Here is a 23,530-nt window from a genome sequence, read left to right on the forward strand (position 1 = left end):
GGCAGCGATGCTGTGTTTTCCACTGTACCTGTGTACCTCTGCAACCTATACACAGAAGGGGCTAGTTGTCATCACCATTAATGTGTGTTGTTCAATCCATAGTTATGCTTTGTAGAGCTTCACTCACTATTTAGTGACAGCAAATGGCATGGATTTTAGGCAGAAAACTCTGAATCTCATGTCTTCCTAAAGAGAGCTGCAGTGGGTAGGTGCTTTTCAAAAAGGGACATGAAGCAGTCTATGATGTGGTGAATACGGTGCTTTTAAAAGGAAAAACCTGCTGGTGTTTTGAGGGGGTGGAGGAGATAGCTGTTTGTCCTTGGTGTTTAGACCTGTGCCCTGAGCTTTGATTTTTCAGATTATGTGGGTATGGTGAATACAAGAAGTACGTAAGGTAGGGATAAATTAAATCCCAAGAGGGTGGTGTCCTGCAGGTTCCAATTTGAATCTGAGCCATATTAGCAGGAGTTAATCAGCTCCACCTTGAGACTTGACCAGACAAGTAGCTGAATTGGAGTTGTGTAGGTAGTATTGTGCCCCTGGTGATTAAGGGAGAGGGGTTTTTTGTTTGTGTGTTTATGTTCATGTGCTTTATGCTTCTGCTAGGACCGCACCTCAAAGAGGTCATTAGTCCTTCTGACAAACAAAGCAGCAGCAGCTGTCTCTTGGATGGCTAAGATAAAGAATGAGAAAATATCAGAGCAAATACAATTCAGATAGTTTCCAGGCATTTTTCCATTCTCTCCTTTCCCTCCCTTCCAAAGAAAGAGTAACTGATGCTGTCCCTGCAGAGCACTGCAAAGGTGGTAGCATTTGCCTGGATGATTTGCTCCTCACGCCATACTGCACAGCTTAGCTATGTATGGAGCAAAGCTGCTGTGGGACACATGGCTGTCCTCCTACCCTCTAGGGTAAAACAATTATTTGTTAGTTAAGATCTCTTCGTGACAAATTTCTGCTGCTTGTTTTCACAAGACTCAGTAAAGGCAGCCCCTGTGTCATCAGTCAGTTTAGGCCTCCATGGGCTCGCATCTCTGCAGGCAAATCTTTTTCTTACTGTTTTCCACTAGCTGCTGAGAAGACTGAAGGTGACTAAAGCTGAAGAAGTTTTTTTGCCACTATTGTCTCTCCAGAAAGTCAGCTGCCCAATGTGAGGCAGCAGTACAGAGAGATATAATTTTTCATGCATAAAAAGTAATAGTAAAAAAACATTTTGCCCTTTCTCCATGAGGAGTGACTAACTAGGAAAAGGGCATGGCAGAGTAATCCTGTAATCCTCTCCAGATTTCTGCTGGGAGACATTTTGTCCTAAAGATCAGCACAGTCATAGAAATAATGCAGAGTAATCAGTCTCATCTTTTCCCAGCCCCCATCCTTGCTCCTGGCTATTATCAAATTAACAGAATCTTCCCAAGCTTTTGCATGAGACTTACTGTGCCATTACTTAAAAAAAAAAAAAAAAGGGGGGGGGGTGGGGGGAAAGGAAGGCTCTGCCTCCCTTCTTATCAAACCCTAATCTTCGCCCCCTTTGTTATTACCAATGAGTCACACTTCACCTTTTCCTTAGTCTGCATCTCCCACACTCACTCCTCTACTGGCTTTCCTGCCACCTCTCACACCTGGAGTGAATCTACTACTTTGGATGAGAAATTTCCTCTTCCAAAACCGTATTTTAAATTCAGGGTTGCACTGAATGCTAAGGTCCCAAAAATAAAGATGGCTCTTGTTTCCTCCCTGTGTGAGCACCACTGATAAAAATGGTATCTTACCCTTTTTTTAAAAGTTCCCTACTATGCATACTGACAAGGCATTGGTAAAGGTACGTGTTAGCTGATTAAGTGATTTGGTGCAAACACTATATTTTATGGAAAAAAATGTATTTGTGGTAAATGTGCACTAAATACAAACACTGAGTTCCTAGGGGCAAATAGTCATCTTGGACTTGCAGCATGTCTCATATTTTAGATGTGGGTTTTCATCCTGGGAGTGAGCTTCAAAGGGGGAAAAAATAATGGGATAAACTGTTGCTTTAATCACAGTTAGACTTGCCACTAAAACTTAATTTGCATGAAGATTTGCTGCAATATGAGAGCAACATGGTACCATGGGAAAATAATACAAATGCACTTTTCTGGAAATAAAATTAAATCAAGGGGAAAACTAATGCTGGTGAGGAACTTTAAGGCTATGAATCAAAATTCTCTGAAAGCAATGAAACTAAATCAGTGATGCTAACAGGGTGTGCAAAATCCTTAAGAATGGAACTGGTTTCAGAGAACATGAGAATAGCTCTCCAAATGCATCGCTGAGTCCATTGTGGGATTCAGTTGATTTCATGATAGTCATGAACTAGGAAAATCAGTTGTCACTCATCATTAAATACCTGTAGTATTACCTACTAAATCAGTGTGAGACAGATCAAATGATGTTGAGAATAGGTCAAGTTTATTCATCATTCATTCATAGTGTTTTAAAAATGTGCTGAAGCAGGGAACATGCATATGTGAAGTTCTCTTCATAGCATTAGTTTAGGATACTCATCATCTTTTATTCTGAAATTGGACATTTGCAGTTCTATTTGTGACATTCTGCTTTCCAAATGTATGAGTGCATTTTATTTTAAATGCATGTTGCAGAGAAATCTTGGCTACCTTTTGGCTACTTTCAGAGCAGGTGTTGTGTAGTGGGTGTCTGCTCATGTATACAGTCCTAACAGAGCAAAAGTACTTGAGGTCTGGTCTCTGGCAAAAGATTCAGTTGCTCTGTGTTCACAGTGCCAGCAATCCTGAATGTTTTCCTAGTGTGAATGGCAACGTCAGTGTGATAAGCCTCAAGTTGCACGGTTCTTCCTTTACTTCTGTATATCAAGCTTGGTCATATGATGACCATTCTCCCATCAGATGAGCTGGGATATTGTGCTGCATGCACTAAGCATCTGGAGTGGGATCCTCAGCTTCCTAATCCTGCCTGGAAAATACATCCTTGTCTCGAAGTAATACTCCATGCAAAGAGGACTTTACTTCTACAGAGTTAATTTTCAATGACCTAATCTGGTGATTATTTGGCCACAGTATTTTTTTGGTCAGATCAGTTTTCTGTCCTAGCCATTTATGCTGACACCACAAAGGGATGGAAATATGCAGACAGGGATGTGGGGAGTTGAGACTTCCATGTCTGACAGCAGTCATCTCTTTGCTTCGTTTAAAAGGACTGGGAAAATGCACTTTTAGTGAATGATGTCTTCAGCACCAACCAAGCTAATTTTATTTGGGCAATTACCATGTCCTAGAGGACTTAATGTGAGCCTGGTGCCAGCTAGTCTGAGACTTACTTGTGTTGAGTTCTGTCTCGGTGAAGATATGAGAAATTCCAGTGATCAGTTAAGAGACTGCTGAACTGATCAGATCTGAGACGCTAACTCAGTTGGCCCTTGCTTGCTCCAAGATACGGAGGCCTAATTTTTCACAATTAACAGTCACTGAATGTTTTGTTAACATAGGCAAAACTGTTTGCTTTGTTTTTGCAGTTCCCCTCAATCTGATTTTCAGAAATGTCCAGAGCGTATTAGCTCTGGTTTTCCAAAGAAAACAATAGCATGAGGAGTTTCAGTCCAATCAGTTAAACCTTGGGAGAATTTTTAACTGATTGCGAGGTCCTAACATGTAAAGTAGCAGGCAACCTTAGTTTTCCTGCTTCTGGGCTGTCATGTTCATAGCACATCAGTCTCTGTTCTGTTGAGTTGGAGATGATCTTGGCGTACAAATCCAGAAGATATCTCATGCGTTGTTTTACACAGACACTGGAAAGAGTGATAGAGCTTTTGAAGACACAGTTTTGTGTTGTTAGGACAGTCTTTCTCTTTCTAGGCTGGAAACACTTTTTTTATCCCAGAGATTAGGGTATGTATTCTTCCAACCTGTGCATCACAACAGCATTTGGGTTTCTCCTGTTTGTCGTTTCTCAGGTTCTACCAATGTTTCTTGGCTCTAAAGAACTTCTTAGTCTTGGCAGGCTGTGGAGGAATTGTACCTAAGCTTTCCTTGTCTGGTGAAGAATTTGTTGGTGTGGGACCTTTGTAGCTAGACAGAGGGTGAAAATGTGAGAGTCTTCATCAGTGTTTGGTCCTATCACTCCCTGCTCCTCAAAATGAACACCAGAATCTGAAAAGTTAGGACTCTCAGCTGGTGCTTGCGCAGCCGCAGATGGAATTGTATCCTGTGTCAAATAAAGCCTTCTCCAGGGTGTAAGCCAAAGTTAGAGAGAGTTCATAATGAACAAGGAACCTGTGACAAATGATCGTCCCTGTGCCTAAGCTTCCCTGCAAAGAAATACATGGATTTGTTCCAGAGAAACGTAGGAGCTCATTTAATTTAAAATGTTTTTTTATAAAGATGTAATGACTACTGTCGAACGCTTTCAGGATGCATATAATGTGTTAGTACCATGTGCTCCAAAACCAGTTGGAGTCAACTTGCTGTGAGCAATGGTACTGCTCAGAAGAAGTAACTTTGTACATTGGAAATGAGGTGAATTCTGCTGCCTAGTGCACCGCTGAGCTTTATTTAGAAATAAAGATGTGTGCGCTGCCCTCAAAGGTAATTTTTGTCTCCCTTTGAAAAGTTTCCATGCTTAACTGTCTCCTTTTGGGGCAATTAAACCAATCTTGTAGACAGCAGCCTCCTTCCTCTAGCACTGCATGACTCATGCTATCGTGGCTGCTCATCTCAAGTGCAGAATCTTGTGAAATGCGTTTTTGACTATCTAAATGTATGACATCCACTGATTTTGCCTTATCTGCTATGTCTGTAATCTCCTCTCGTAGTGCCAGCAAGTTGGTTAACCAATGCTTCCCAGCACTACAGCCCCTGCTTCCATAGATTATTGTCATCAAATGGTTTGTTTAGCAGATTCTTTAATTACCTCTTTAAACTTCTGGGCTTCTTCATACTCAGTACTGGAAACCCAAATCTGTAGTTTCTTGCTGGATTTTTGTTTTGTTGTGGGGTTTTCTGTTGTTTGTTTGGGGGTCTTTTAAAAGAAAAATTGACATTCCACTCTTTTTTCATCCTCAGGACTCTTTTAAAAAAGGTATAGAAAATGTAATGCTTGCTCTGCCAGTTTCAACGTTGGTGATTATTACTTGTGAAATATGCTGCTTTGTTTACTTCTATCCACACACATATAGACATCATTGTTCTGTCTGTGTCACAGAACTCCCCTCAAGACAGGCAAAAACTCAGCCTTTTTTCTTTATAGGTAAAAAAAACACCTAGTACATAGCTGTTAGTTGACCTAATCCCTGATGCAAGTCCTTTATGCCTTTTTTTCAGTCATGCTTCTCTATTTCATGGCTCTGCTAGGTCCTGCAAATATACATAAGAAAGCATTTAACAGTAAGGGTTATGTTTATTGATATGCATATTGATTCTTCTTAGAAATTCTTCAGATATTGTAGAGGATGAGCCCTGTCTTGAAGCCTGTAATGTTATTTTCAGAAATTTGCTAACTAATTTTTTATGAACAGGAGCCAACACGTAACAGAGGAATATTTTGCAGGTTGTGCTTCCTTGTCCAGGATGCCTATGGTATGTTCAGTGAAGTGCAGCTGCAGTCCCCAAGTTCTGCAGATGACGTTGAGCAGTATTGCAGGAGATGGGAAGGAAAATTCTGCTGCCTGTCTGGAATGAAAATTTTGCAAAGAACCACAAGAGGAAGGTGAGAAAAATTCTACATGCTGTGGCAGGCAGAGATGATCTGCCTTTTATTTCTCTCTGTGATCAGTAATCTTTGGAATAACTTAGTGGGATTTTGTTCAACTAAATGTCCTCATTGCCGTTTCAGGGGCATCCAATGGTACTTGAGCCAGACATATTCCAAAATGACAATAAATAAGCTAACACACAAATCAGAGCAAGGGATAGAGAAAAATTACCATCTGCAATATTTCATGAAGTACGAGTATTTTCTTTTCAGTCCTCCCTTTCATTGCAGAACTGTTTATTACACTATGTTTTTCTTCAGTGCCACCCAGTCTGGGTTGAAGATTCAAGCACAGATTTTCTCTTAGTATGTGAGAGCTTAATTCAGTTAAGTCTGTATAGTTTGGAAGCACAATTTAAGTTCCCATACAAAACAACAACAAAAACCAAGAAAACAAGAAAAAAAAAAAACAAAACAAAAAAATCCCCAACCAACAAACAATAAAGCCATTCTTATTTTGAAATTAGGATGTCCAAAGGTCTATAGAAAATTCCCCCCAGATAAGTAACAAATTGACATGTGTTAGCTCTCAGATTTTGCTTATTATGTGATTCCCTTTATGCTCATTGAATAAAATAAAATATCTTTAATCAAGCAAAATAAATTAAATAGATCAGTTATCTTATGGAGGATCTTTGTAAGGAAAGTGATACGGTGTTCACATGGGAACCTATATAAATATTAGATTGGTTCAATTCTCAACATAATTTATTTGTACAAGCATCCAATCTAGATAAGCCCTTGGTATTAGAATGGCTATGATATTTCTGCTGACACTTTTTTTTCCTCTTAAAAAATGCTGTTTCATCAAAACCAGAATGTTTCATGGAAACATTATCTATCTATTTTGGAGACAATTTTGTTGGGAAGATTTTTTCAGGTCCAGAGGGAGTGAATACTCTCTCTCTCATTCTCATTTCATGAAAACTTTCAGAAAGTCTCATTTTTGTTTCATATTGGAACAAAAACAAATTTCAAAGCCTTGAAATGTTTAGCAAAATGGAATTGTTGTTTTCCAGCCAGCACTATTCAGTATGCTTTTCTTTTTATGTACTTGCAGTGTTAATTTTCAGATCCTTTGGATTTCAAGCTTACTTGCATTTTTATGGATCTTTAATAACAAACACGTCTTCTTAATAATTATTTTGTTGGCTTTTTTTTCAAGTTACATTTTTTTCCAAACAAATTAAATAATAGCGTTGGAATTCTGGATACAAATGAAGTTTTACAACTGGCTGCTGGTGTTTCCAGTACTCTGCCTAGCTAATAAGAGACAGACTTTTTTCTAATGTAAATTGTGTTTCAAAGCAGCAGTAACTTACTTCTGGCTATTCTGAGGATGATTAGAAGACACACTGCTGAAAATGCTGGTGGTAACCCTGCTAGGAAACATTAAAACAAAAAGGCTGGTGTAGCTTTAGGGACTGTGCAGTGGTTAAAACGTGATTTCATTGTACAAGATGGGTGGGTAGGGAAATTGTTCAGGGATTTATTCTTTTCTTAATTGTTTTAGCCTAAGTTCTTCTTTATAACTTGTTATTACTTTTAAGTGTTGGGACACGTTTTGTGTCATTCTAGGTGTGATGGAAACCACAGTAAAGCCATGGCTGAAATGAATATAAGGGAGCAGTTATTCACACAGAACATAATTAGACTGTAGAACTCATTGCCACTGGATAAGTGGATTTCCAGAGCCAGTGGTACATCTGAGCACATGATGGGGTATGCCTGTGAGTGCCCAAGCTTGGCTTGCAGCACATGAGTGAATAAGAAAATAAGAACTATGTGGTCTGCCCTGCAAGAAAGACTGCTGTCTCTCTGGCTCTTTTTATTTTTTTTTTTTTTCCTTGAGGATGCCAATTACTTTTTGGAAGGAGATGGCTTTTAAGCTGTTTATTTCCTGGAGTCTGACAGTGGCTTTTAAAATGGATAAAAGGAAATAAAATGTAGGAAATATGAGGGGAGAGTCATTACTTTTTTTGGTGCCTTTGAAGCACATGATCTGGAGAAAGCCAGGGATGGATAATAAGATCCCATATGCACATGTTGTCCCATAGTCACATGGATTGTAATCTCACTTACAGAGACAGAGTATTTCCTCAGTCCCTCTGTGAAACAGAAGATTTTCGTTTAACAGATACAAGAGGTTCTCAAGATCTTTGCACCACTGGTCAACTGTAATTGTTAAAAAAACTTTCCAGGTCATCATCTATCTGCATGATCACGTACTTAATTTAAAGTAGGATTTAATAAATGCAATTTTAAAATCACTGCTGTAAGCTGAAGTTGCATTTCAAGAACTGAAAACCTATAATAAAAGGTATTTTAGATCCTGGCTATACACCTGACTTGATCTTTGGAATGGACCTGTACTAAAGGAGCTAAATCCATTTCTTTTCCTGAGAGGAAAACACTTGTATTCCAAAAGAAAAGCAGGATAAGAAATTATACAGCAAAGTCCTGTCTTGACCATACCCTGTGAAAAATTAGAATTATAGTAATCCTACATTGAGAGAAACACTCTGTTTTAAATACCCCTATGCTTTAACAAGTACTTGGGTCTCATACTAGGTCATCTAAAGGTCTTTCATTGATTCAAGTGATTTTCATAACAAGTTCCATACCCCATGTAGAACATACTCCCCAACACCATCCCTGCAGGAAACCCTTCCCTCTGCATCCCAACAGAGGCGGTGGTGTTTCCCTTTGCAGTCCAGTTTCTGGCAACCCTGTAAGTCAGATGGGCATGGCTGAGTGACAGCAAAGTTTCCAGAGCTTGTTCTGTGTCTTATTTCCAGCTGTTCTTCTAATCTGTTCATGGGGCTACCACTGAATATGGTAGGAACCAGTATTGAAGCAAAAGAGTTAACAGCACGTACGTGGTTCAGTTTGTGTTTCTTGACATCTCCTCTCTTCACCCTCTTATTCATACTTGCCTCCTAGCATTTCCTACAACTGTTCCCTGAACTGCTTTTTTCAGCAGAAAAGAAAGTTGGAATGGTTTAAAGAGAGAAGGCTCTGGTGGTTCACTGATCTGCCACTGGGGGTGTTGGCTCCTTAGAGGTGTGTGTTCTCTCTCTTGTCCTCCCTCCCACTACCTCATATTTCAGTCTTAAAATTTCAGCCCCTTAAGAAAGAGGAAGTGAGGGCTTGATGGTGTATGCTAGAGGCAGAAGTTTTGGTTAAGAATCTGCAGCACAAGTAAGATGTAACCCCCTATTTTAATAGATCCTGGGTACGTTTCAGGTATGTCTGGTATAACCAGTAATTAAATCGATGCAATTAAATGCAGGGACTGAGCACTCACTAAAATACCTCAGGAGTAAATAACCTATAAATTGTCATAGTCTGCTGCTTCCTACCAGAAAATAATTTCAGTGAGCTGGGATAAACTTTCTAGTTATATACCTGTCTTTATTGACAAAAATTACATGTTTTTAGCTCTGACTGGAGTTCCACACAAAATAGTAATTTGGATTTTGACCATTTGTGTCTTTTCACCTGATTTACCAAGCACTGAGATGTTTCACTGCTAAGTACAGCAGACCTACCTCCTTCTTTATGCTTTCTTATAAGGTAGAAAAATGGAAGTTTCTATTCAGCAGAATAGAAAGATGTCACCAATTTGAAAATGGAGGAGAGGAGGAAGGAATGCCTTAACATAATACATAATTAATGCAGGGTGTCAGTACCAATTTTGTCCCTAAACTGCGAACTGCTTAACAAGTTTCAAAAGATGATGAAACTGTTGCATGGAGAGTGCTAAAATCCACACTTATGTTGGATAAGGTAAAATTCTTTGAAGGATGCATCAAGTCATAAGCTTTGGTATATGAGCCGACCTTTAATTAATGGAAAATTTTTCTATAAAAGTTTACTGTCCTATCTGTTGCATTTTCCTCTAAAGTAAGTAGTCTCTGAATATTGAGTTCAGCAGCCACTGTTAAATTTCTCTGAGAAATTTATGCATTTTCAAATTTGGCTTCTTTTGTTTGTCATTTTAAACTTCCAAATGTTAGGCACTGAAATGTGAAATCTCACTGTATTTGTCTGTCATGTCGGCCACTGGTGCTTGAGGATTTTCTTCTCTATTTTGGGGGTTTTTTTTTTCTTTCTTTCCTTTTTCTTTTCTTTTTTTCCCGTACTTCTCTGGTCTCTCTCCTTCTCCCTCTACTCTTCACAGTATACTTTCTCCTCTTTTTGCTTTCCTCCCAGAAAAGAGGACCACTGCTGATGCTGTACAAAAAAGTGTTTCAACTGCTAGATGCTGGCAGGAAGTGTAATAGTAAGAACCATCTACAGAGCAAGGAAGTCAGAACTTCCTTCCTTTGGTTTTTCCCTCCTCCCAAAAAAGGCTGCTGCCTAAATGAGCCACCCATGTCTCTGAGGCTTTGAAGTCCTGAAACACTTCAGTAATTGCCATGGTTAAAAGCTGAGTTCCATTTGTAATGTAATTACAATTTCAGTAATTGCATTGAAGTTTTGCATTTGCATTGCTTTTTTAGTTATTTCTGATGACTGCTTATGTATCAGTAATCAACTTTTGTACTTCTCTCTAATGAGCATGGACTGCTGCTGCTTTCAAGAATCTGTTTAGGAGCCCGTGTTGGAGAATAACATAGACACATCCACATTGAATCAAAAGTGCTTTGTATTATAATTTAAGTGTTTTAATGTTTATTTACTTCCTAATAAACTATAGAAAATCGACTTATTAAAATCTGCAAACAAATCACTCAACAAAATAATTTCATATATTTAAACCAAGCTTAGGGGGAAAAAAGCCAACAACCCTTCGTCCCTGTTTGTATTTTGACTGAGATGCTGGTTTAGTATGTTCAGATTTTTACTTTTTGGTTTTGTTGCTTCTGTTACTCAAGTCTGAGAAAATATGGGGTTGCATGGCTTGTGCACTGCGGGATCTTAATAGATCAGGTAGCCTAACCTGCTGGTAGCCTCCTGTATCAACTTTGTATTTGGATTGCTTTTCTTTTGATAGTTGAAGTTTATTCAGTCTAGGTGATTATTACTGAATTTCTTTTTTTGTTTTGGTTTTTTTATTTGTTTGTTTTGAGCAAGGAGATGTTTCACAGATGGCCAGGAATCGCTTTAGTTTTGAGTTCTTAATAATTGAGACTGATCCTGCCAAAAGAAAACTGTTTTGGTTTAGACTAAAATTGGGAGAGGAGGAGAGGAGGAAACAGAGCAGTGCCAAGTTTGAAATCCCCAGAGCAAAGCTGTGGAAGATGTTGGAAGAGAATCCTAGCATCTTTCCTCCCCTGCTGTAAAACTTATGTAGTCTGTCTTCTTTTCCTGGTTATCGGCATTGTTTCCCTTCTGCTTTCTTTGATATTGCTGATATTTTCTCCCTGTAGCAATTTTCTCCCTGTAGTAAATTTCTGTGGCATGATTATTAAAACTGAAAAATCCCCCAGACTGTAAGCTGCGATAAGTTGAATGAGGCATGTCACACATAAAGCTCTTGGACTGGAATTGTAGATGAAGCTTCATGCTTGTGAGAGAAATAAAATCTCATCAGTAAGTTGTGAAATCAATTGTCAGATCAGAGTCAGTGAATACTGTTTTGAAAAATCAAAATATGTTTGATTTTTGTAGTATAGCTCGTAATGTGAAATGAATGAAATTTCCATAGGATCAGAGTACCAAGGCTGCAGATCCTGGTTTATCAATTTACTGGGTCTAAATATGACAGTGTCTTTTGTCTTTAATTTGTATATTTTCATTAAAAATCATAGAGCAAGCATGTATATACATGTGTGCATGAGTGCCACATGCATGTCATCTGACTTTGCAGTGAGGGTTAAACAATCCAGGAGGGTTAGAAGCAGAAGGGGACTTCTATCTCCTTCTGAGATGGGAAACTGAGAGTGAAGGTGGTTAGGTGAGCAAATGAAAGCAGCTTCTTCTGTACAGGACAGCATAATCATCATCTGTGGCAGGAGTTGTAGGGAGGGAGAAGTAAATGCTATTTTATTAGAATCACTCACTGTCTTCCAGTTATTTTTCTATGCAGTTGTCTTAAGACAATTTGTTAAATAGATCTGGGTTAATTTCTGTATATGCTTCACATATATTTTGCATTTTCTCATCCATTTATTTAGCCTGTTTAAAAGTATGAAATCTTTAAAATTCTCTGACTGCTGTCTGGGTACACAGCAGGCAGTTGGCATTTATGGATGCACAGAAAAGACATTCTGAATTCAGCAGGCAAAATTTAAATTAAGAGGGATGGCTTTTGAGCACATTGAGTAATGAATATAATTAAGGGTACTACAAAGAACTATTTCACATATTATGAATACATCCACATGGCTCTGTGTGTATATATATACACGTGTATATAAAAGTATTATATATAAGCAAAGCTTGAAGTTCTGGGTTTACAGAAGAGCACCTGTATGTAGAGGACTACTTGTCACAAATCCATACTTCCATGGAAGTCTATACTGTATTGCACCACTAGGGTTACTGGTGGCCTTACTATGTTGGTGATAAACAGTTGCCATCTGCATACTTAGTATGGGACAAAACAATTTTTACCAAGCATAGATCTCAATCTAGCATGGGGAGTAGGCAGTTGAGTCTGTCATTTATAATATGATAGATTATTTCTGTCCTCCTGGTATGGATTCAGTCTTTTCTAATTTTTTTTTTTTTTTTAAGTTACAGAATGTTACAATAGAGTCCTTGTCTTTCAAAGAGGGGGGAAAATAGTTATTCAGAATACTTTACATGGTCTTTTTTTTCATCCTTGAGCCTGTTTCTTCTCACTTCTTACTGTAATTTCATTTTTTTGAAGTCTTTTTGTGACCAATTTTTTTTTTTAAATAGTGTCTTGTACACTCACAGAGCAAAATTTTAAGATTTTTCTTTTGTCTTCTGTAGCCAGAAAGGCTCTTTGTGCACACAGGGGCTTGCCATGTTCCTTCTCTGTAGCACAGAGCCAGCTGTTCATCTCTTGTCCTGGCTCTGTAGCTAAGGAAGGATACACATATTGGATAAAATACACCCATTGTTCCAGTCAGATTGAAGTGATATTTGAGTGTTCCTTAGCCAATAAAGAGAACGAATTTTAGCCCTTCTGTCAGGGTCATGATTTTTTACAGAGGAGGGGACAATGTCTTGCTGTTTCTCCTCTGTTGTTGCCCCCACCTGTCACAGTGGTGTCAACCAGGACACCACCTCATTCCCCCTTCTGCTAAGTCAAAGTCCATAAGCATAAAGAGAGAGTTAGCTTTCTTGGAAGCAGATAAAATGGGTTAAGCAAGAGGGGAGCTCCTCACCAGGGACACTGAAGTGCTACAGTCCCCAGCACCTTAATGACTGCTCCAGGAGAGAGCATCCCTTTTGGTAGAGAAGGGTCCCAGCAGGATGGGATTTGGAACTTGCAGATCCTTTGTGTGGTAAATGTCCCTGCCACTGGTTTGGCTGCTGTCAAAAAAAATGACAGGACTCAGATGTTCAGGAGGCACTCTCTACCTACACAGCTCTGCTCTTCTGTCTGTTTGTAAACAAATACTGTCATATAATAATATTAACAATAATAATAATAATAATAATAATAATAATAATAGTAATAATAATAAAGTGCTCCCAGTTCAAGCAGTGGATGACCTTCTCCAAAAGGACACAAGAAACTGAAGAAAATGTACCCTATATCTTAGATAGCCTGATATAGGGTAGCAAGCTGGAAGAGAGCTACAGGATAAGGGGCAGCTTCGTGTCCCTCATGCAAATTTAAAAATACAGATGAGAGATCATTGTACAGTCAGCATGGAGATGTGATTGTACATGCACTGCAGCAATGTAGCTGATTTGCCAGAGGTGAGCTCTGTATGCACACAGATACACAGGGTTTGAGGTATGTTCATACCCATTTTCTGCCCTTGTACTCAAGCTGCAGGTGGTGTGAGGAAGGCCACTTGTGTAGCTGCCTGAGCTGGATGGAAGGCTAAGCTCTCTTTTTGTAACTCTCCTTTTTCATGTCCCTTTTGGTAAAACCTGTTAGTTTGGCTTTCCTGCAACTGTAGAGAAGATATCATTGTATACAATACAGGACACTCCCTGATCCAGGATTCAGGAAGTGAATTTGCTGTAAAGTTTCTTTAAATACCCCAGAACTGTTGCTTTGTATGTTGTAATGTTCTCACTGATTAAAAAAAAAACAAAAACATAAACGACAACAACAAAAAAAAACCACAAAACAAACCAAACAAAAAAACCCCAAACCAAAAAAAAAAAAAAAAAAACAAACCCAAAACCAACCCCCAGCCTCCAAGCTCAGCCTTCTTTTACATACTCAGTGATGATTCCCTGTAAGTCAGGAGGTCCAATTTTTGTCAAAGAGCAGCACATTTGTGTTTCTGGTCTGTTAATTAGTATGGAGAACATGACAACAGATAGTAACAACATCTCTACTCTGCCAGTTTGTCACCTGCATCATGGACCACATTTATTTCACAAGATCCAATCTGAGCTTTACATTACTTCTTACAGGGCTGGTCCAAAGGTGTCACTATGAACACAGAATCATACATGGTGCCTGGTGGTTTCCAGAAAAACATGGGAAGAAGTTCATTGCCTGTAGGCACTCAAAGTCGAGGCATTTAAGAATCCAGAGAAGGATTGGGGAAATACAGAAGTAAATAAGCTTAAACAGAAGTGAGCTAAAAGCAGAACTTCAAAAGAGAATTTCTGTGACCCCTTGAAGAGAAGCAGCATATTGCAATGTGTGCCAGGCTGGGCCTTGTCCTTTTAAACAATTGAGTTTAGAAGTGAGTATTCCTTTTAGCAAGTTTTAGATTTCACTTTTTAGAGCTGTTTGAGAAATAGTGGAATTGAGGAACAGACAACTCATTCTTTGAGGCAGTGTGGGGTTAAAATCCAGATCTCTCTGCTTTGACTGCCCAGAACAGAGAACTAGGACAAGATAACTGAGAGCTTTAACTCAAAAATGCATGCCTCTTCAGACTGGTTATCTGTAGGTATTTCCTCTCCCTCAGATGTTTCTGCCTGTCCTGCAAGGATGCTGGATCAGCTGACAAGGCAGTCACTGTACACTTTTGCATGCTAAAGTTAAAGACTGCTGCATTTTACCTTGAAATGCTGGGCTGTTAATTTTGTTTGTATTAAAAAGTGGGAAACTTGCAAAATAGATAAATAAAAACAGCAGCTAAATGAGCAGCTCTGTAGGAAGGAGATTGCCCTCTGCATGTGTCCTTAATGAAATAAAATCTTGTCTCTTTCTCTAAGTCTGATAATTGCTGACTTTCCTGAAAGCAGTTACAATCAGCTGTTAGAAAAAAAAAGAAATCGAAATTAAAAAGTTAGAAGCAATTTTTTTTTTTTTTTAATATAGCGGTTAAAATAATTAAAAGCTATTTTTCTAAAAGAAGTTGTACTTGTATCTGTGTCCTTCCCAGGCAAGCATTCACCCCTGTTCCCCTGAAATTTCTCATATAGCAGGCTGTTCATGGCAAAGGAAGAAATATGACTTGCTTGTCACTAAATGTGATACATCCCTTCCCTCCCTCTCCACCCTGCGGCAGAAATTATAGGGATTTAACTAGGCCTAATCAAAACCAACTTCCAGAAAACAAATAGGATTTTAAATGTTTTCATAATCATGCAATGATTTAAATTACATTTCTTAGTGAGTCTTTTTAATATAATATCAAAGACTAGAATACATTTTAAACCTGATTTTATTGGTCTTTTTGAAGGGCATTAGGACTTTTTAGTCTGATAGACAGCCTGTGGCCTCCAGTGGTGCCTGTAAAAGTTCCTGGACAAAGTCAGCATTCTGAAATGGTAAGCCTTGTTATTATGGAAATGTATTTTTTCACTCACAGCTACTATTTTTGTTGGTAGTGTAATCATGCTTACTTTGGGAAACAGATTCTCTCTCTCTCTAGCTACTGAGTTTTGTTTTACTGGTCCTGGCAACCTCCCAGGTTGCTAACCTGAAGCCCTCTGGATCAGCCACATCTTTCCAAAATGATGCAATTACCCTCTTACGTATCCTCTAGAGACAGAATGGTAAAATGTCCAGACAAATTATTTCTTTTCTCTCCTTTCTCTCTTTCCAGAAGGAAAGAGATATTATATAGCATGCAGCCAGCTGAGAAATCTATATGAAAGGATATTGAAGCACTTTTCAGCCGTAGATTCTGAAGCACTTTAATACATGGGTACATAAATAATATTGCCAGCACAGTGATAATATTGTTGGGAAGAGATCAGTGGAACTAATTTATTTTGAGCCATATGTACATTCAAATATTGTCTTTAGTGCTGACAGAGGAAAACAGAATTTTGATGTCTTTTGCTTTTTCATCTCATTATGCAGATTTTTTTTTAATGGGTGGGAAGCTGTCTTCAATGGATCATATTTCTTTTATTAAATGAAATGCTTTATTAACAACAAACATCGCTTGAAGGATATTTTACAATATCCACAATAAAAATTATTTTCTAGCATTGTCTTCTTTTTTCCTGAGAAGCCTTTCTAGCTTGGGACATCTTTAAGTGGTGATTGATAAAATTGTTACGTCATGGTACTTTTAAGGGGGAAAGAAAAATCTGGCAGAAGACAAAGAGAGCAGTTCTTGTAGCTGTTACATTCCTGTTCTTCATTATCTCCTTGTGCTGCCCTGGATTCAATTTGGCAGCTTTAAAAGTTTGTCAGCTGTTTACTATCACAAAAACCCACCCACATGCAAAAGTCCCCAAATCTCAGAAAAGTTATGGATGTTAAAAAAAAAAATAAATAAAAAGAAAAGGGATAAGCAGGGCACTCCTACCATGTAATAAAATAAAATAGAAATAAGCAAAACCAACAGCTAGCACCTTGAAATAGCTTCAGTGTTTGCCAAGCGTGCCAAATTACAAGATGTTTTTGTGATGAGGACCAGTGCCAGATTATGGAAAGAATGAAAAGTACAAGCTGATTTCACTTGTAATTTGTGAATATTCATTTAATAACTTCTACTACAGTGAGTTGCTTTTACTAGCTATATAATTTTGTTTTCTCCATCCCTCTTAAAATGTAAATTGTTTGATGCATTTTGGCTGTTATTATAAAGCCTGTCTGACCAAATTAAAGTGCCTTCTTTAAGGTCACATTTCTTTTCTTTACTTTTTAATAGATGACAACAGATCTCTCTCCTCCCAGCTTCTGTTATATTCTTACTGTTCCGTCTGGTGAAATACATGTGGAAGTGGATGAGGAAGAACAGATTTCTAATTTGTACCAGCCACCAGCTGTTCATGGTCTAAAGGAAATTCTTCAGGTAATCTGCTTTACAAGTCAGATAACAAATACTTTGTACCACTGGATTTCTGCTGTCATGTTTGTCTTATTCCCTGGTTTTGTACTATTTTCAGATCGATGGTTGTAACGAGCGGTGTAGCTTTTGGGCACAAGTGCTATATCTGAGGCTGCAGGTAATATTTTCACTTAACAATAAACTCGACATAAAACATAATGTTTATGTGAAGACAATAAATTCAACATAAAACATAATGTTTATGTGAAGAAGCCAGTGTTCATCTTGTTTAAGGGAAGACCCCAAACCTTCCTTGATCATTTTCACAAGTTGTATGAGCTCAGTTACCAGCAGGTTTAAAATGCTTGTGAATGGGTAAAATATACTGCATCTCCAGTTTCAATACCATCCAGTCAAGAAAGTTAATTGGTTTTGAATAAATTGCTATCTGGGCAGAGGTAGTATTTTGCCCTGGTAAGGGAGCTTGCAGGAAGTTCACTGGGACTCTGGTTAGAACTGAATGCTATCTTTAGGTACATAGTGAAAAGTTCCCAGTCATTTGAGTGTCTGGGGATAGAGTCAAACAGATGATGGTTATATAAAAATGCAGTCTTGCTCTTTGCATGCAAGTGTGTGGACTTTTTTTTTTTTTTTTTACTTCAATAGAAGCCCCTCAGGCAAGTTTGGCTTTTATGGTCCAGTTAGTAGGAGAAACTCTTAGGTAAATACATCTGCCATCCATACTGTGTTGGAAAGCTTATAATTATGTTTTATTTATTTGTTTCTGAATGACACTACAATTTTCTTTCAAAATGTTTCTAACTCCCTCAGCAGTCTAAGGAACTTTTTGTTGCTGATTTATTTATTTTTTTCCTGGCGACTGGATCCCCAGTACAGCCAGCACTGAATTCTGGTGAAGAATAATTTGCAATTGTCCATCAGCTCCACAAGAAACAAAGTGTGAATCAAAACATATGAACCAAAGACAAAGAAATTCCAGAATGGGCAGCAAAATAGCTGGAGATGCTTCCCACCAGTGTGAGACATAAATTTAATTTAGGTCTTGCCCTTTTGCTTCAAAAGCCAATGAGTTGTAATTCAGTTTTTAGGCAGGGAGTACTTGTAACTTCCAAGATGAGGTTTATTTCTTGTGTTTTCTCCAAGCTAAGTGAGAATTTATCAGGGCCTTTACAAACATGTAATAAGGGCTAACTTGGTGGGATCTTTTGGGTTCTGACAGAAAGATGGAGGCATATATGCCTAACCTTCTATTCTGAATAAACTTTTTCTATTAAAAAGTAAAATAAAGTTACAGACTAGTGGTATCCTAGCCAAACACTTTCATATTAAGGAACGTCTACATTTAAGATGCTGTGAGTCATTAATATTCTCATGTAGAAGCACTTCATGAAAAGATGAAACTTGCAGGAGCAGATGTGATTTTAACAAATGGAAGCTTGTCTAAAGGAAAAAAATGTGTATGATTTTCTTCTTGCTAATAGGAAGTTTATTAGCTGTTATTTTTTTAACATCTATTCCCTTACCAAACTGTAAGCACTAAATTTTTGTAAGTGAACAACCTGAGTGCTCATAAAATTTTTGAACATGATGTTAGAAAAGCAATGGAAGATATTCTTCTTCTGGGTAACTGCTGGGTAATGCTTCTGTATAATAGGAATTTAAAGGTATTTACTTGCTGTTAGGGTTTTGCTTGCCTGATCCTACCAGAGAAAAGTCACAAACAGCAGTTTTTCTACTGCAGTTGCCTTTGCCAAGGGGACATATCCTTCACAAGCAAAATCATCAAGTCATAATAAGTGAGGAAGGGACTATGATTTGGTTTATTTTGCAAATTTATTATTATTATTAAATAATCTGCCGTATGAGCTAATTCAAATGTTATTTAAAAATAGTATTTCTTCTACGTAGCTGCAGTATTCTGAGATACTTCATTTATGAGAAGGGGGAATGGAAATATCCTTTTATTATTGCTCAGAATCTGTACTGCAGTACAGAAGGAATATGAGGAAATATATTCCATCTGTGGTTAAGGAGCTGTCCTTCCTTGTAACTCAATCCTGCTGTTATTTGTTGTGTCCTCTCTGTTCAGAACAAATTGTCACACATAGCAAGATGATGATTTTATACTAACTTGTGATTTTTGCTGGTATTATGATTTACTTTTTTGGATGATTCTCCTGAAAGCCAACTTTTAATGTGTTAGTAATTCTCACGGGACAGCTGTAAAAATTCTTTCTTTGAAGCTGTCCTAGTGCTATCTATACTGAGGAGGTACTCAAAGGGAAGTAGTTACCAGACAAAGAAACAGCAGCACTGCTGTGTATATTGCATTAAGGCATAACTATAATATCTCAGTTACAAATTTTCCCTGTCATTATTTACAATGACTGCATTTGTCCTAAGAGCTGCTGAACAAAAAGCTAATTTTAGAGTGTTTAATTGCTTCAAGGTTTGAAATCAACCAAAGACACATAGTTGGGGTTCTCATTACTTTAGCTTACACTAGAGATATGCAACATTGAGAATAAAATATTTAGGTGATGTGTGTCTCTCCAGTCATTGGGGAGTTTAATTTTCATTTTCATTAATTTTCATGTTTTAAGTAAGTTTTTAATCAGCAGACTAATTAAAAACAGTAACAAAAAACTTTTTTAAATTAAGCAAGCAATTTTATCTCAGTTAAATATTTCATATTAGAATCTTAAAAATTCTTGGACTGGTAAATGTGAAATAGGCTATGCTATTAAACCACTTTCCTCTAGAGTATGGGAAAATCCACAGGCACTCACAGATTTTATTAAAGATATGTAAAAAAAAAAGAAAAAAGAAGAAAAGCATGAATTGTCAAAGTGTAACCCATCTGACCCTGGAACAAGAAGCACTGATGTGTATGTAATGACTGTCTAGTCTGTCTTGTTCATCATGCCAATATGAAAAATTAAAAAACCACTACTGGGTTTCTGAAAGTTATTTTCAGATATGAAGGCTAAGATGAAATACAGGTATTTTGATAATGGCATCAGTAGTTGTGATAGACATTAATCTCATTAATTTAGTCACATATATTTTATACTGGTCCCAGGCAGAAAAATTCCATTGTCATTGCAGATTCTTATGTCTCTTACTTACGAGTTACCTACTTTCCTATTTCTGGGCATCAATCAAATATTTAGAGATGCTTGTTCAACAGAAAGAAAAAAAACTCCAGCTTTGTAACTTGCAGTAGCTATTAGCCAAGGACTGGTGCTCTTGGGAATCAGATAACAGTGTACATGGAAATTTTGCTCACACAGGAATAAGACGAGTAGTATTATTAGCTTTTTTTTTTTTAAGAGAAGAATTATAAAAGTTTTTGTTCATAAATACTGGCAATTAACTTTTATATACATATATGCATATGGCATATAATATAGTGTATATGCAGCATATAATATTTTCTGACTCAAAAACATTTTCAAATCCCTAGTACAGTCCAAATGAGTTATGATAAAGCAGGATAGATGATAGAGGCAAAGCCAAGATTACAGTGGGTCAACCTCAGAAAGTTAATTTGAGGTAGAGAGGTGTTTGTATCTGCAGTAAGGAATAATGAAAAATTCATTATCCTGAATGGGTCCAAAATGAAATAATTCCTGTTGGTTTTCATAGTGTTTTACATAAAGGGATGTTAATTTAATCTTTCCTTCTTCTAAAAATGAACAACTGCATTTGGATTTTGTATCTTTTTTTTTTCTTTTTTTTTAATTGTAGACAAAACACAGTGTTCCTGTAAATCAAAGAGAGATTTGGTTGTTTGTGACTGACTCCACATTACAAAATCCAGCTCACAGCACTCCAAAAGTTGTTGCTGTGTCAGTTGCTGCATCCTGTGTTCTCAGCACAGAAATCAGAGAAGCCCTCAGTGCTGCCTCACCACTTGTCTTCTTCAGGGATGCTCTGTGGGGAAAGGGTAAGGGCTTCACACAGGGCTCTGAAGCAGCTGGAATCAAACTGAAGTAGCATCCCTATCTCTAGCACTGCAATATGTGGCCTACAGACACTTTCATTCTCAGATGAAAATGAGTTGTGAGTTTCTGGAAAGAAATTTGAAAGCAGTTGTAATTAGAGCTTTCCCAGAGGTGGGTTTTTTTTTTTTACATTCTTTTTCCTTGATCTCCCAAGTAAAGGAGAAAATTCAATGGTCCTGCTGTATATCCACCTGTATTTATGTCAGTCTTTCTTGATGGCTGTTGAGTCTAATGACCAGTGTCAATCAAATTTACTATCTGACAGAAGACTCAAATACTCACAGTAAGACTAGATGGTCATTGTAGGTCCTTTCCAACAGAAATGGTTGGATTATTAAGAAACTTGGGGTTTTTTTGGCTTTATATCCTTGTAGAAACTTGTTTCCTACAATTTAGTACCTTTAAAAGGAGGATTGATATAGAGATTTGAGTGTCCCTAGACACAGAACTTTTACAACTCCTCTACTGTCTTAGCTGTGAGCTTTCACCACCTGTGTAAATGGCTGTGTGTGCTGAGGCAAACATCTCTTCTTTGGAGAATAAATTTCTCTTTCTAATTTTTGAGACAAAATAAGACAACCTGCAGGTGTGCCTGATCTTATTACAAGGGAAGAGAGGGTAATACTGTGTTTGTGGAGAGCAAGGTGCAATGCAGTCAGAGTGGAGTTGGACTCCCTTCTGCCATGTTTGAATTTTTAAAACATCTTTTTTCTTTTTTTCCCCTGGGAGTCACAAAGTGTAACAAGAGCATGATGCATGTATCCCTGAAAGCGAAATATTTTGTCACTGAGAAAATCTGATGGAGTCTATCCATCTGCTTAGGAGCTGGCAGAGATGGTTGTCTTTATTGGCCATGGCAATTAACATGGTCACCTTTTTCCTTGTTACTGTACTGAGTTGAAATGTCTTTGTTGGCAGGTAGGATTATTTGTGTTGAACGTACTGTTCTCTTATTACAAAAGCCTCTTTTGTGCTCGGCTGCCGGTGCTGACCTCAGTGAGCTGACTGGCCCTGTCAGACTCGATGAGCTGGATTCTACAACACAGGCCAACTCCATTTGTGCTGTAAGAGGTTTGTATGGCCTTTCTTGAAATTAATACGGTTAATTATTTGTGCTCGCTTTAATCTTTCAGGTCTTCATATTGATTTCTTGCATGAATAGTGTGGAAGGATAAAAAAGCTCAGTGTTACTGGGGGTCATGAGTATATTTAAGTTTTCATACTTCTTTTTGGGCTCTGTTTTGCTATTTGCTAGCCAAGCTCTGCACCCACTCACTCACTCACACTCCAGAATAAATTTCTGATGCACAACCTGTTTTATTATGTTTATATTCCTTCCATCGCCATCTTCTTTCAGGAGCCTTCTGTTCACACCAGCCTTGTTGATGTTGGCAGCAGTAAGGTATAACAATATTTTTTAGGCAGATGGATCAGATATGTTAGCCAGATCCTGAATGGTAGGGCTTAGTGTCTGATTTCCCTGGAGCTTTGCTGCAGTGGGGCAATTGAATATTTCACCATAGTCATCTAGCATAACTTGGCCAATATTTGCTCACCAGCCACTTTGGATCGTTGCTGTGTCTAATATTTCAGTCCTACCACTAACCATGCAGAAACACTTCGTACAAAGTATTTTCTGACATTTCCTAATCATGCAGAAACATTTCCTTCTGTGTATTTTCTGATGCTTTGTCCAGTCAGCCTAAACCTCCCAGCTGTAGAGTGCCTATAGGGAAAAGTCCTTAAAAGCCCAGTAACTCTTGGCTTTTAAGGACAATTTCCTTTCTTAATTTAACTCCTATGATTCCAGGAGCTCCTGTAGAAAATTCTTTGATACTGTTTTATGTTTATGCCTTCAACTATTCACTGAAGCATTTGAAATGAGCTTTAAAATAATAGCAAATAATGGCTACAAATTAATCCGTCCAGCTGTAAGGTGATACACTGAAAAGACATTTTGAAACCACGCCAAGTTGTTACTAAACACCCTCTGCTAAGGTAAAGCCACAAGTTATCTGTGATTAATAAGTGAGCACCTTGCAGTGACAAATCTTGAACTGTTAACACTGCATAATGAAAAACAAGCACAACTTGAAGCATTTCACTCAAAGCCTTGGTTGTTATGTACATCTCACATCAATATGGGGAGTTACTTGAAGGATACTACTGTCATTGGGTGTGGAATACTCCTTGCCTTTCTTTTATCCCCTTCAATAGTGATGCTAAGAATTTTCGTTTCTCCACTCTTCATTCTGTAACTAAGAATGAGAAGTGCCTGTCTTCTTTAGTCCCATTGACAGTGTTTCTAGTAGGATAAAGCAAACATTTTTTCTGTCCTTGCATTATCCAGTAAAGCAAAGAAAATACACCTTTCTCATCTATTGTGTAAACAAGTACTTACTTTACACATATGGGAGGTGTCACACATTCCCTCTCCTGTGTTACAGATGGAAC

At 37.8% G+C, this 23,530-nt stretch overlaps 1 protein-coding gene and 1 long non-coding RNA gene across 5 annotated transcripts in view; one reads left to right on the forward strand and one right to left on the reverse strand.

Moving 5' to 3' along the window:
* Nucleotides 1–23,530, forward strand: part of SPIDR (scaffold protein involved in DNA repair) — a 199,435-nt gene that overhangs the window by 167,030 nt on the left and 8,875 nt on the right. For all 4 annotated transcript variants that reach the window (XR_011724532.1, XM_071737505.1, XM_071737506.1 and 1 more), the window contains exons 11-16: nt 5,557–5,715; nt 15,504–15,591; nt 16,929–17,072; nt 17,167–17,226; nt 20,820–21,018; nt 21,995–22,147. Coding sequence is in view for 3 of the 4 variants with exons in the window: in XM_071737505.1 (XP_071593606.1) it covers nt 5,557–5,715; nt 15,504–15,591; nt 16,929–17,072; nt 17,167–17,226; nt 20,820–21,018; nt 21,995–22,147 (803 nt within the window). In the remaining variant the exon portion in view is untranslated. The remainder of the gene's footprint in view (nt 1–5,556; nt 5,716–15,503; nt 15,592–16,928; nt 17,073–17,166; nt 17,227–20,819; nt 21,019–21,994; nt 22,148–23,530) is intronic.
* Nucleotides 1–23,530, reverse strand: part of LOC139793181 (uncharacterized) — a 37,302-nt gene that overhangs the window by 10,398 nt on the left and 3,374 nt on the right. The window lies entirely within an intron of this gene.

Source organism: Heliangelus exortis, chromosome 2 (genome assembly GCF_036169615.1).
Source record: "Heliangelus exortis chromosome 2, bHelExo1.hap1, whole genome shotgun sequence".
Taxonomy (NCBI): domain Eukaryota; kingdom Metazoa; phylum Chordata; class Aves; order Apodiformes; family Trochilidae; genus Heliangelus; species Heliangelus exortis.